The sequence below is a fragment of the Chenopodium quinoa genome, unplaced genomic scaffold (genome assembly GCF_001683475.1).
Source record: "Chenopodium quinoa cultivar QQ74 unplaced genomic scaffold, ASM168347v1, whole genome shotgun sequence".
Taxonomy (NCBI): Eukaryota; Viridiplantae; Streptophyta; class Magnoliopsida; order Caryophyllales; family Amaranthaceae; genus Chenopodium; species Chenopodium quinoa.
This window is the reverse complement of record NW_018745569.1, coordinates 915,342-930,763: the sequence shown is the minus strand read 5'-3', so window position 1 is coordinate 930,763 and position 15,422 is coordinate 915,342. Positions and strand designations below refer to the sequence as shown.

General features: G+C 32.1%; 3 protein-coding genes across 3 annotated transcripts; 1 reads left to right on the top strand and 2 right to left on the bottom strand.

Annotated features, from left to right (window-relative positions):
* Positions 1-588: 588 nt before the first annotated feature.
* On the bottom strand, positions 589-2,539 carry LOC110716283 (GEM-like protein 4). The gene is made up of 3 exons (XM_021894892.1): positions 1,788-2,539; positions 1,415-1,662; positions 589-1,274 (listed from the first exon to the last, which is right to left on the bottom strand). Exons 1-3 carry the CDS (start codon positions 1,966-1,968, stop codon positions 1,080-1,082), a joined length of 624 nt encoding a protein of 207 aa, XP_021750584.1. The 5' UTR covers positions 1,969-2,539; the 3' UTR covers positions 589-1,079.
* Positions 2,540-4,421: 1,882 nt separating this feature from the next.
* On the bottom strand, positions 4,422-5,768 carry LOC110716282 (GEM-like protein 4). Its single transcript, XM_021894891.1, has 3 exons — positions 5,391-5,768; positions 5,047-5,294; positions 4,422-4,934 (listed from the first exon to the last, which is right to left on the bottom strand). Exons 1-3 carry the CDS (start codon positions 5,587-5,589, stop codon positions 4,758-4,760), a joined length of 624 nt encoding a protein of 207 aa, XP_021750583.1. The 5' UTR covers positions 5,590-5,768; the 3' UTR covers positions 4,422-4,757.
* Positions 5,769-8,519: 2,751 nt separating this feature from the next.
* LOC110716361 lies at positions 8,520-9,065 on the top strand. The gene has a single exon (XM_021894979.1). It carries the CDS (start codon positions 8,520-8,522, stop codon positions 9,063-9,065), a length of 546 nt encoding a protein of 181 aa, XP_021750671.1.
* The last annotated feature ends 6,357 nt before the right edge of the window (positions 9,066-15,422 follow it).

The window sequence follows — 15,422 nt, the reverse complement described above, 5'->3', positions numbered from 1 at the left end:
TTATAAAAAAAAGGTGGGTCCTTTCCAAATATAGTAGTGTTGCAACTAATATGAAACGGACGAAAATGAAAAGTGTTGCAACTAATGCGTAACGAAGAGAGTAAAACCTAACAAGAGATTAGGGCCGGTATCATTGGCCCATTAGCTATACAATATTAGGCTTAACATATGATGCACAATTTGATTATAAATTGAGTATTAAATAGATATTATTTTGACTATGACAATGACCATATAATATATATTCTACGCCTGGTCTCTATAATAATGGGCAAAATTTGACTACGCCTTGGCTCTTAGCCGCTTATTATTAGGTATGTTCACTTAGACATATTGTATGTAAGAAATTATCATGCATGCATGGAAATCATTTTAAATGAATTGAGTTAAATTTCACATTTAACCTTCTTCTCCACTTAAAATTTTAAGTTTTCAACATCAATTGCATACAAATGTCTTTTAATTATCGTCATTATAACGTAAGAACAGAAAAAGAATAATTTTGACACAAACTCAAATAAACATATATTAATTTTAACTTTGTAAAAATAACACAAAATCATAGCATATAATAATCAGAACATATAATTAAACCCAAATACTTCGTAACATAAGAAGTAATTGTATATAGTTAAATTCCAAAGAACATAAGTTGTTATTTTGACAAATGCCAAAATCCGTTTTGATTTATCCACCTACTATGTAGCTAGGGAGCATCTGAGTGTTATACACTTATGCAACAGAAGGAAGTAAATATATCCTCATGAATAAAATCCATGTGTTTATATTACACTCTAGCATCTTAAAAATACTCATAGCTCAATGAATATACACAGGTGAAGTTGCTTCTACCGCGGCCATTGCAATGCCATTAGAAGCGCGTATTTAATGTACAAATTCATCTGGCTGATAGCCTGTACTTTCCCTACATACCTTCCCTCCATCGCCGAATATAGTCCCAACCAATGTATTTACAGGTCAGAGCTATCTACTAAAATAATCATGTGTATCTACCTCTATACAAGGCCTAATTGGGCTAGGAAAACAATTCATTTTCCTGTTTTTCTAGAGTTCAACATTCAGTTCATCTTGTGTAACAAAGGCTCACAAGAGAGTGCCTGATGTAGGATTCTGAACGTCTTTTTGTAATTTAGGAATCCCACGAACCAGAACTCGAATTCATCATCAGTTACTACTTGAATGTACCTTTTCGATGGCTTTTTCATGTCCTCAATTTGGTTGGCTTTCTTGATCTTACTTAAAGGGATCACAACCTGCATTATACAGATCAATGCACTTTAGCTAAAATAATATAGCAGAACAATCTAAGTAACAAAAAAAGCAGCTGATAAATAATTGTACTGACAGTAATACTGTATTTATGGTATGTTTAAAGGCCTTTAAATTGATTTACCTTGTAATGGTATCTTAGAGTTTCCCCTGAAGGAGAAGAGTACTTTGCAATGGCTTTGTCGCTGCAAAAAGCTATCTTATCAGTGGAGACGAAAAGGCGGCCTGTAAGCTGTCCTGCTGTGGTGAACAAAGAGCATTGAGAAGCCTTCAGAAGCTGTTCGCCTTCATTCAGGTTAAACATACGTCTGAATACTTTTTCCACTCCGCCTACACTTAGAATCTTTCCTCCTAAACTCAGCTTCTCTTTTGCTGTGGAACAAAATCAATTAGCACAAAAATTTTAATTAGTCCTCAGTAAAACAGAATCCTCCTTAAAATTTACAGAAATAAACAGATATGACATGATACACTAGTATACATATATCGTGACATACCAAGCTTGTTCATTGCGCTAATTACTGATTCCTTTTTACCCTTCTTCATAATTTTAGAGTTGCACCCATCTACATTATGACTAGAGGGTGCAATCAATAGTTTCATTGGCTTGTGCTGATGTCTGAGGACATGATCCTCAAGTGTACATTTCGCGGACTGAAATGCATAAGCAACATCCATTTTTTTACCTTGTTTGTTTTTTTGTATCTCTATAGTTCAAAACTTGAGAATGGGTGTAGCAAGTTTTATGTGATGATTAGTGGAGGGAATGAAGCGCGTTACAACCATGGATATATATAATATAGCAAAGAAGTGAAGCAAGTTGGTGAAAGAATCTTGAAACTTTTACAAGGAATGAGTCATCCAAGGATCAGCAAGTATGAATTCTTAAACAAAAGAAGTTGATACCACTGTGTTTGATTGCTTTTTATAAAGAGGCGAAATCTACTTTAGAAAAGTATTTGTCTCCCTTTTTTTTTCTTTAGGTTTAAATCTTTTTTGTTTAGTTATAGTAACAGGTGGAGACAGTTGATAAAAATTAGCAAGTGGTGTTGGTGGACTTCAGGTAATTAAATGTAACATGTTTGTATACATAAATAGGTAAGCAGGGAATTTCTCGCTTTGAGGGTTAGTTTCCAAGTTTATCTTCTTGATAAACAATCAAAAGATCGTTTCAAAACACATCAAGATTTGTGACTATATTTCCTAAAAATTGTGACTGTATTGTAGGTAGAAGGTTTTTATAAGAACAAAACTTTATGTTTCTTTTACTTAAAATGCCAAATTAATATCTTAAGGGTCATTATTCTTGTACAAAACAAAACTTGTACAAAAATATATGGTGCTGAACAGATTTTTTATAAGGCCTACTGCAGCCTGTTATAAAGCCATTTTTTTTTAAAAGGACCTAACAATTGACCTGTACAAATCTGAGTTTAGCCAACTTAAAACTGACTTGGCTGACAGATTTGATAGTTTACTAATAACTGATGTTGATTTATACATCGATCAGCATATTCCACACATTACTTCCATTGTATTGCTATTTTCTTTTGGCTGCGTCTATGTTTTGTCGTTCTGTTTTTGTTTGATTCTGCTGAAGTGTAAGCTTGCAGGATTGAGGTGTGAGTGTGACACAAGGATTGCCGTCGTGGGAAAGATTAAAAAAAAATCATGGACAATAGCAATGTCATATATGAATCAGCAACATTGCAATCTATAACAACTTTTGAGTCAGAAATCATATACTTTGGGCAAGGATAGTTTACTTTTTCCTTTGATTTCCTAATGAAGGATATTCCTTAGGCTTGGATTCAGGTAGATTTGCTTTGGAAAGGGTAAAAATTAAAGCTTCCCCAAACATTTAGGATACTCACATGCAACAAAAAGTTTGCTGAATCAGCTTCTGGTCAGATGAAGGTCTGTTGACAGGAAAAATATCAGGAAGAGGTTGATATATAATTTATAAAATATCAGGAATTGGACATCCATTGATTCTTTCACTATCAATTAAGATTCAGAGTTACATAAAGTAAAATTAGCATCAAGATTAGACATCGACTATTTACTCCATTTCTAAATACAAGTAACGATTTGACTTTCATGCTTATTAATTAATGTCGAACTTTGATCATCAACATCTCTAAAAAAATTTCAAGGAATGACTAATCAAACGTTGATACACTGAATATATGTATTGAATCAAATGTCATGACATCTTATATAATAACACTTATGTTTTATTTATTTAGTCAAAATTAAAGTTAAATTTTGTATGTAAATAGTTCAGAAGTCAAAATGTTGTATATATGTACTAACCAAGGAAGAAGCATATATTACAGAATAGCAATAAGCAAGAGTATGAGTTTGGGGTAAAGGTTACCCCATGTATGACTACTAACACTTGGCATATCCAAATACTTCAGCAAGTACTTAAAACTGTTTTTCTGTCCTGCGCGTCCACTTGGTGATGCCTTGGTTGTATGATCAACTACTGGTCCATATCTATTTGGTCAAGCTAAGTAACCACTAACCATCTTCATTATGTGACCGTGTTCCATACATGTAGACGTCCTAAGGCAAACCCAACTGTAGTTGTTACGCAACCAAGGAGCCAAAAAAATAATAATTAAGGCAACAAACCTGACAATAGCTGTTATGCAACCTTAAGGTACACCATGTTGTAAGCTCTTCTGATCTATGTAGACAATATGCTGTAATTTTTTGGTGCAGCCGTAAATGCTAGGTAGAAATTCAAATTGCTCTAAAAATATACTTCGTATTTCCTCCCTTCTTTTACCAGATTTAATCTATTCCTTCTACATATTGTAGAGGGTACATAAGCATATAGAAACTTGTGTTGATTTTCCTCTAAATATGTAAGTTTTTCCATTGTAAGTAAGCATGTTAAACAAGAACAAATAAATCAATTGAATTCCACAAGTCTTTCTTTGTATAAAACTCGAGAAAAAGTAAATCTTATTTTACAATTCTCTTTTTCACACAAATGAATTCCTTGATTTTGATTTCTTAAAAATTATTCAGTGCTACTGATATGATATTTTTTTTAATATCTATGCTATTGAGTTGTAATACAATATGAAAATCAATTCGGGGCTCAGATATGTGCTGTTTATTACGTCTGTGTAAGGCCTAAAGATAACCATATCAAATCACAAATCATAATCATTTATTCGAACATTCATCAAATCAGAGATGGTTTAAAGTTTAAACCATCCTGTTTCTGAAATTTGAGTTATACAATGTTTGTCTACTTAATACTGCTGCATGGACAGGTTCATTTACTGAAGATAAAATGTTTCAGTAATCCTAAACAGCATTTACAAAGCTACTCTTGTATACATATATATCTACAGAAAGCTAGCCTGATTGATCATTGTGGAAAAATAAATGGTTTTCCTACTGATCCATGTCAAACTTTCATTCACTCGATCTCATCTAATTAAGGCTCATAGAGTCCCGGAAATTGCTTGCTGTAGGCTTTTGAAAGTTTTCTTGTAATTCAGGAATCCCGCGAACCAGAACTCATACTCATCATTGGTCACAACTTGTAGGTACTTTTTCGATGGCCTCTTCACATTTTCACTTTGGTTGGCTTGCTTGAAATTTCTTAGAGGAATTACAACCTGCATTTAGATTCAATAATACACTTCAGTTTAAACATTAAAACAGAACAGTCTGCAATATATTACAGATTGATTGACAGTACTATATGTTTAGTAAGTAAAATTGATTTACCTTGTAATGATATCTGCAAGTTTTCCCTGAAGGAGAAGAATACTTGGCAATGGCTTTGTCGCTGCAGAAAGCCAGATTTTCCGTGGAGATGAAAAGGCGGCCTGTAAGAGCTCCGGCTGTGGTGAACAAACAGCACTGAGAAGCCTTCAGAAGCTTTTCTCCTTCATTGACAGTAAATATTCTTCTGAATACTTTTTCCACCCCACCTACTTGCAGAATATTTGCTCCTAAACTCAGCTTCCCTTTTGCTGTAAAAAGAAATCAGTATACACAAAAATTAAGTCCTAGAAATCATTAAGAGTTTGGTTTTTAAATTTACATAATTTATTCTGTTCTAAACATACCGAGCTTGTTCATTGTGCTGATAACTGATTCTTTTTTACTCTGCATCATATTTTTCGAGTTATACCCATCTGCAATACGGCTAGATGGTGCTGGTAATAACTTCACAAGTTTGTTTTGATCATTTATCGACGACTCAATTTTAAGGACATGATCCCCTAGCATACACTTTAAGGATCTGAATGCATCTGCTCCTTCCATTTCTTGTAAAAATTTGGACCTTGTTAAACAATTTTTTTGCTATCAGTAAGCTCTTTTCGAGTTTGAAATCGAATGAGGACTTAGGATGCTTATGATGGTGAATGAAGACGAGCATATGTATATATACTAGTAGTAAGAAATTGGAGCAAGTTGGAGATAGAATAATCTTGAAACTTTTAGACAAGCATCCAAAATTTTATGATATATTTTTCTTATTCAAGAAGTTGGTAGTTGATACCATGTTCTGATGTTTTGTTCCTTTTTGTAAAGAGGAAACAAATAGATCCAAACTCAACTTTAGATAAATTGGCCTTAATTCGTTTATTTTAGTTTTACCTATAAACTTTCTTTTGGTTACATAAATAATCTAGTCTAACCATAATTAGTAATATATTATTAAGGCAGGTGATGATGCACAAACCATCCATGAATGCTTGTGTAAGCAAAGAAGCTTTTGAAGGATCGGAAAGGCCAAACCAATAGTACAAATCAAAATCTACCTTAAAATCGACGAATTTTGTATTAGCAACTAATTAAGGTTTGTTAGAGAAGGGTTAGAGGTACGTCGAGATAATTAACAATACTATATTGCAATAAATTACAATATTTTTTTATTGATCAACATTATTATTGTCCATTATTTTGAAAGAGGTTCTTCAATTGTTTACATGCATACTTCGTATTATAATACGGAGGCTAACACGCGCGATGCGCGCGTTATAGTTAGCTATGTCCGAAAGTTCTTTCGATTTGGAGTTGCTAGTAACTTTAATTAAGGAAAATATGTAAACAAATATTTTAGGGTTATAAATGTCCACATACTATTCTTAAAAGTTTAAAAAAGAATTAACATTAATGAGGGTAAATATGTCCACATACTATTCTTAAAAGTTTAAAGAATTAACATTAATGAGGGTAAATATGTAAATAAAAATTTTAAGGACATGATCGTCTCAATACTATTCATAAAGTGTGGTCATGCTTTTAATAGGAGTAAATACGTAAATAAACATTTTTAGGGTATAATAGTCTTAACACTATTCATAAGAGTTTACTCATACTTTTAAAAAAATAGGGATATATATAGTCTTTAATTGGTTATCTATTTGATTACTAGAGGCTAAAATCTAGCACTAGCTAGGTGCACTCGTTTATGTGGATGCCGTTAATAGTACTAAATTTACTGTAGTGTAATATTTTCTTTAATATCGATCTATTTGTTATAACGGAAGTGTGCAATGGAACGACTTGGGAACTCACACTCAAACATAATATAGAATAAATAGCAAAATACGATAATAAAAGAGACAATGTTTATGAAGAAATTTAGATATCTTCCCATCAAACAAAATATTATATTATTAAGTTCCGACAAAATAAGACAATAACCCATTTTCCTCCTCAATAAACCATCGTCTTTCACCCTCTTGATGATTTTCCTCCTCAATAAATCATCATTGATGAACCATCTTTAAACCATCATTTAATAATCTAGTAAGTCTAAACCCTCTTATATAGGCTAACCTAGAAACCCACATCAATTAGGATATTTTACTTGCTACCCAAGCCTAAATAATCTTAGATTGATTATATTTCTAAAATCTATCTAATTTCCTAATTACAATCTTCATCTAATTAGGAAAGCATAAAAGATAGATATAAATAAAGGATACTATATATCTTTTCCTAAAACAAATCTTGTTGATATTTGATAAGTTTAGTTTATTTCCTAACACTATTTTTATAACGGTGCTTCTATAATGATTTTTTTAGACTTTTTACCCGAAGAAGAACCACTCGACAAGTTAAAGTTTGGAACATGTTTTATTTATTTCCTATCCCAAATTGATTATAAAGTTGACGTATATCCAAACCTGAATTAGTTTGACACGTTTAATTTCAGTTATATTTCACTTTCTTGCTGATGTGTAAACTTGCAAGATTGAGGTGTGAGTGTGACTCATGCATGGCAAGTTTTGCCACCATGGAATTGAATTAGTAAAAACATGGCCACCATTTCATGCTTGAATCACCATCATGTCGTTGCAATGCGTAGTAACTTTTGAGTCATAAAACATACTTTTGGAAGTTGAAAATGTGCTTTTTTCGGTCTCAATGATGGCAATCTAATGATCTATTACTTCATGAAAATATATAGTTAAGATAAAAAGTTCTTTCATATTTAAGGATATTCACATGCAACAACGATTTCTAATTTAGCTTCATAAATCGTAACACCCAAAAGTTTGTTTGACATTCGGGTATAATTATAATCTCATTTAGAGTATTCCCTTTTTTCCCTTGTTCCCTCTTCTTAATGATGTTATTAAATAATTAGGTCGTGTTTAGTTCACATTATGATAAGAATCTAATTAGCTTGTATTTTCTCTTCTTGATCATATTCGCCGTACATTATTGGTGATTTTGATGTTTGATATTGAAGTAAAGCATCTTGAAGCAAACTGTAGAAAATAACATGTTTTCACATGTTATTCTTCGTATAGCTGTAATCTTTGGTGTGCATAGCTGTAGCCCCTTTTGTTTCTTTTTGCTAGCTGTTTTTGTCTTTTGTCCATGTGTACTATATAGGGTTGGCATATGTGGGGTTGTATATATAAAGCCGCAGTCTAGGTTGTAAAGGGTGAGATCCGCAATGCAGAAATCAATATAGATTTCATTCTTCCTCGAAATTCAAAATCATAAACCAAAAGATCAAAACTTTTACATGGTATCAGAGCAGCAAGGTTAGAAAAGTTTCAAGTTTTTTCCTTTCTCCTTTAGATACATGTTGAAACCAGAAGAAATTTTTGATTCTCTACTAATTAAGATGGCATGAGATAAGAAAGCAAAGAATGAGATTGGGTATGCAGGCCCATTGTTTCTTGCAAACTCAGACAATGCTAATGTTCCACTTGGGAATATTACATTTAATGGAGAGAATTTTCTTAACTAGAGCAGGAGCATCAAGCTGGCACTGGGATCTAAGAACAAGCTTGGATTCTTGGAAGGAAAAGGTGGTGAAACCACACACTACTGACGCAAAGTATGCACTTTGGATGAAGAACGATTACATGCTTAGAGGATGGCTTTGCAGATCTATGGATGAGAAGATTGCTAACAACTTTACATACATAGATTCTGTAGAGAAGTTATGGAGTGAACTCAAAGAAAGATATGGAGAGAATAATGCACCATTGCTCTACCCTCTAAAGAACCAAGTAAAGAGCCTGGAACAAGAACACATGCTAGTATTTGAGTATTATTTCAAGATAAAACAGATCTGGGATGAGATACAAGATGCAGAAGGATTACCTGAATGCACTTGTAGTGCAATGAAGAAATGCACCTGTGAACTACTCAAGAAGTTCATAGAGATACAAGAGAGGAACAAAGCCATAGACATTGTAATGGGATTGAAAAAGAAAAATGAAAATATAGCTGGAAATATAATGCAATGGAACCTCTTCCCACTTTGAACAGAGTTTTTCACTTGGTGCATCAAGCAGAGAAGCAAAGACAGAAAATAAAAGGGAAGAACACCACTAAAGCAAGTGCGTTTGCTGTGAACAGAATGAATCAAGGAAGAGTATAGCTGGAGGTTTTCAAGGAAGGGAGACAAGAGAAATAAAGATGAAGAAATGGTGTGAACACTACAAAATGAAAGGACACACAAATACACAATCGATGGATGCTTCATGATCCACGGATTTCCAGATTGGTTCAAGAAAAATCAAAAAGGAAAAGGTGGTATGAAATTATGCCGCTAATGCTGGCATACTGGGAGAGAAGAAGATGAGTATGTATGTCGAGGAAAAGCCCTTGGGATGTGGAAACAAGAACGGGAATGGAGAAGGAAAAGCTGACAACAAACTTGTATCTACAATGGTATAGGAAGTAATGAAACCTTTCAACAATTAGCAATCCTCTAGAACTACCAGTAGAAAAATGGCGAACTTTGCAGGTATAATCTTAGTTTCAAATGTTATAACCTTTAGTCGAAAGTATGATATAAGAATACTTGGATTGTTGATTTTGGAGCCTCTGATCATATGTGTGGAAATGAGCAAGTTTTTACTTGTTTTAGAACACTTATTAAACCTATCAAAGTAGGTTTTCCTGATGGAACTGTGAAATTAATTAGTTGAAAAGAGTCGAGAGGTAAGGTTGTCAAGCAAGCTGATTCTTCAAGATGTGTTGTTTATTGAGGAATTTAAACATAATTATTATCAGTGAGTAAACTAATTGAAACCAACAATCTCAATGTGGTGTTTGATACGGAGAGTTGTATCTTACAGGACCCTTATTCTAAGGAAGATGTTGCGAAGGGAGTGAAAGAGAATAGGCTGTATAGGCTGGTGATGAAGTGTGATGAAGGAAAAGAGAAAGAGAGAAGATGAGAAATAATGTAGCTGTCTGTAATGAAGAAAGTAAATTGAATGTTCTACATGCTAGATTAGGACATAGTTCTCTTTCTAAGATGAGACATATTGATTATTTGCAATTGTAATTCCTTAAAGAATTTCTTTTGTGATACATGTTGTGTAGGAAAACACCATAAACTTCCTTTCAAATTAAGTAATGCAATTGCAAATGGGATTTTTGATCTTATTCATGTAGATCTTTAGGGACCGTATACAATCCCTACCATAACAGGTGAAAGATATTTCCTTACTATAGTAGATGACTATAGTAGAGTTGGACACATATGCTTTCCTGCAAGGAACAGGGGAAGGATATTCTCAATACTTTCTTTAATTACATTGAAAATCATTTTAATGTACGAGTGAAAAATGTGAGAAGTGATAATGGAACAGAATTGTTCCAAAATGAATGTAGAAGAATGTTTCATGAGAGAGGCATAATGCACCAGAGAAGTATTGCAGGTGTTCCTCAACAAAATGGAAGGGTTAAGCGAAAACACATGCATTTGATTGAAACGGCCAAAACTATGAGAATTTATGTAGAGTTACCAAGGTATTTGTGGGGTAAATGTGTGATGGCAGCAACTCACATTTTCAATCTTCTTCCTGGTGTTGAATTGGATGGAAAACACCTTATGAAAGATTGATGAAGAAGAAATCGAGCTGTGATCACTTGAGAATCATAGGATGCTTATGTTATGCATCAAATACTGAGAGAAAGGTAGACAAATTTGGAAATAAAGGAGTAAGATGTGTTCTGGTGGGATATGCAAGTGATCAGAAGGGATATCAAGTGTTTGATCTTGAGAAAAGGAAGGTATTTACCAGCAGGGATGTTGTCTTTAAGGAAGAAATATTTCCTTTCCTTATTTCTATACACAACAAGGAAGGAAATAAAAGAGTTCTAAGAGAGTTTACAAATGAATAGGAAAGGATTGAAATTGTGGATGATGAAGAAGAGCCATTGTTTGAAGAAAGGCCGGAGAGATGAGCCAATTGAAATAGAAGATGAAGACAGAAATGACAGAGAAGAATATGTTGCAGACCTAAACATTAATCACGATAATCAAGAGATGATGAACATGGTGAAAGAGGAATGCAGGAAGTTCAAGAAGAGGAAAGAAATAAGTGGAAGGGAAAAAGAAGAAGAGTTCAAAAGGAACAGCCGAGAGTCTGTTCTTCCTATAAAGTAAAAGACTATGTTTATTCTTTTCCAGGAAACAAAAAAAGCAGCAACATGGTTGAGAAAACAAGTTTTGCAGCAACAAATTTAAGTGATCTAAGTTCTTATTCCAGAGAATACATTGGCAGAGGCGGATCTATATTTAAGGTAACGGCGTCAATTGACCCCACTTAATTTTGTAAAACAAATACTTGTTATAAATACTTGAAAGATGAAAAAAATAATAAGTTATATATTTAACATTGAATTGTTTTTCTTTTGTTTTTTTTAAATATAATGGCTACTCGACTATCGTAGTTGGGTTTTAACATTGAATTGTTTAATATGAGAAAAGTGATATAAATTTATAATTAATTTATCAATATCAATACTTTTATGTGTCAATAATGTTCAATATAATATATACATACTTTTCATGTAATTTGATAATTTATAAATAATTATAATATAATTTATTTATTTTTGATTTAATTTGAACCCACTTGTATAAAATGCTAGATTTGTCACTGTACATTGGATCCTTAAATAATAAATTCAAGATAAAAAAAACCACACAGCTATTATGAAGCAATCAAGGATGAAGGTTGGATAGTTGTAATAAGCAAGAGGCTTTAGAGTTTAGAGCAAAATGAAACTTAGGAGTTGACTGAGTTACCAGAAGGGAAGAAAGCTCTAGAATGTAATAAATGGGTCTATAAAACGAAGTTCAAGAAAGATGGAACTATCGAGAGATTGAAAGCAAGAGTGGTGGCATAAGAAGACAAGCAAGTGAAAGCAAAAGACTACATAGACACATTCTCTCCTGTAGCAAAATTTATATTTATATATATATATATACATATATACATATATATATATATACATATATATACATATGTATACACACACACACACACACATGAAGCCGCCATAAGGATACACTAAAGCAAAGGAAGGACAAGTGTGCAAGTTGAAAAGGAGTCTATATGGCATAAACTTACTAAATTCCTTAAGGAATTTGGTTAGTTGAAAGCAATCAAAGAGAGATAATTCTCAATTCACCAGAGTGAAAGATGGGAAAACTATAATGGTATTGGTGTACATGGATGACTTGTTAAATTAATCGCAGGAGATGAAGAAAGTTACATCGAAAAATTGAAGAATAGCCTTGATGAAGCAATCACCATCAAGGACTTGGGAGAAATAAGATAATTTCTAGGGATAGAAGTATCTAGAAATTAAGAAGAGATCATCTTAAACCAGAGGAAATACATTCATGACTTGGTGGAAGACTCAGGGCAAAAGCATAGCAAATGCAGCAAATTCCCTATGCAAAAGGGATTGAAACTGTTAGTTGATACAAGAGATTTACTTCCTAACCCTGAATAGTATAGAAGAATGATTGGAAGATTACTGTATTTGAGGTTAACTAGACCTGACATTTCATATTCGGTATAGCAGCTTAGCCAGTTTATCCAGACACCTAGAAAACCTCACCTTCAAGCAGTTCTACATGTGATTTCCTACTTGAAGGGAACAACTGATTGGGTAGTCATGAATTCTTAATTTTAATCTCTTTTGGAGATCAATATCAATGGTGGGGAGTCATGAATTGTGCAGTTCTATCTTTCTTATATAAATTCTTATACATGTGCTGACACACGATAACCCCAATCATGAGATCATTTTATTAATTAAATTACTTGTATATATTATATACCACTATATATGGTGAACTTCAAGTCACCTAATACTTGGCTACATATAAGTTATTGTGGTGAACTTCTGGTCACCTATTACTTGTTTGCACATAGAGCTGTTCAAAGTCAATACTTATCTCTTCATTTTTTTTTCAAATCAAACTAAAAAAAAATCACATGATTCAAATAGTGTTCAATCACAATGTCATGTCTTGGCTTAGCTTTTAGTCCATTTTATACATGGGACATGAAATAAAGTCAGCACATTATTTCTGTATACAAATTAAAGTTCAAGTTTTCATAATGGGTATGTACTTTAAACTCAAATGGCTTAACTTATCACATTCAATAATTTTTCGAAATCTAATTTCTCATTATTCTAACAACATTAGTGATCACTTTATACTAATTGCTTATGTATATGATGTGACATAAGAATGTCAACATTCATTTTTCAGCAAGACACACAATCGACTAATTATGCTTTATTTGATGATAACTTATTTTAAAATATCAATTACAATCGTGATACATGTCAAATTTATTGATCAAACATATTTTACTCTACAGGAGCATCCTATATATAATCTTGGCATATACCAGTTTTACTTGATATAATAATTCTTAACGATGCCTAATTAATATAGACAATGATATATGTTCATATCCATCTTCAAGATGGTGTCATGGTAAATATTTAATAATTATATTTCGATCCTTGACATTTAAGCTAATGTATATACCAAACATATCATTAATATAACATAATATTGGCCATGTGTAAGGATTATTACATAAAATAAGGTAATCTCCCCCTAAACCTTATATACGGGGAACGAAAATTCAACAACCTTTTAAGATGCCTTGCGCCATGTAAGTCTTTTAGTGTCTTGACAATCTCATGGATCAAGCAAAGTTTCATATACACATACATTAATACTTAATTATAACAATGTACATACATAATATGCTTAAATTAATATAATAATTAATTCTTATATTACTCTTAATCATGTCCCTCGTGCCTAATTGCATCAATCATTGAATTTAAAAAACCTCTTATAAGCATGGGTATAACAAATAAACTAATCAAGTTAAGTTGCTATACAGTTATATATGGACTCTCATAGTCAATTTCTTAAAATTATAAGTCATATGTCTTTCGTTATCAATTAGATAACTTTAATCATGTTTGAATTGCTCATGACTTTCACATGAATTGTAATCAAGAAATCAAATATCATGTAACCATAGTTGTTATCCTTTCCATCAAACAATCTCACATTCACTTCTAGGAATGAGTGTATCTAATTGGTTATAATTATCAATATTCTTTTTCTACCCATACTTCACTATTTTGTTCATTCAACAATAGATAATATATCAGTGATCTAAAATAAACTTTCTTAAAATTATCTGCATTAATACTGTGTCGACAAGATAGTAGTTTCATGAAAATAGAGCATATTGTCAAAGTATCCTTTGTCATTTCTTTCTAGTATTACTTTATAGGAAATTACATAATAATTGTTTTATAAAATTGAGGAACTTCAAGTCCATATATATATATACAGTTTTCATATCTTATTATGATTCTTGACAATATTATAATCCAATGTACTATTTAATTAATTAGTACTTCACTACACACTTTGACTAGCTCATCATAATGAAACTTTATTCTACAAAAAGAGGAATGTAGATGTTATAATAACTTGATTCAATCAAAGTTAGGCTCCTAAAGTTTATTTGTAACACACTATATTTATATATACGCTCCACAATAAAAAAAAATACAACGTTTATTAGTAGTGAACTAGAAAATAACATATATGCTTTAAACATGTAGGAGTAACTTATAAAAATAATTATTTAGCCCATATAAATTCGACTTGTAATTACTAATTTGGAAAAAATATAAAGAATATGATTTTTTAAACATATAATTGAACCTGATAAATTAGTCCTAATCCAAAAACATGCTTTCTAGTGAAAATTTATCAAAATATATACACAGCTCATGAGAACAGGATTTAAACAAAAATATTAAATCATGACATTTCTTATACGTACATCTTTCGATTAAAGAACAATCACTACAAGCACATGACTAATGACAAAATAAGCAAATTTTAAACGCATTGCATAAAAATGATCATAACGACCATCGTTGATTGTAAAACACACCCAATAATTTTCTTGAATTATTGGACCAACATAACAACAAATCTTCAATGGCTATAATATGGAGACAAGAAACAAAATAACTAATTGCAACCTAATTCCATGTATAAAGGCCATGCAAAATAGTTAAACTTTAAGGCTTTCAAATAATCTGTGGTAATATCCGCAGTACAACAACCTAGACTATCCAAACTATACATGAAATATAATAATAATAATAATTAATGTTTTATAAGATTCAACATAATACAATATACAAAGCACTACTAGAAATAGGACAACTTCCGACGGACACTTATTTCCATCAAAAAATTCAGAAATTCCGACGGATTTTTATTCCGTAGGAAATCCGTCGGAAATTTCCGA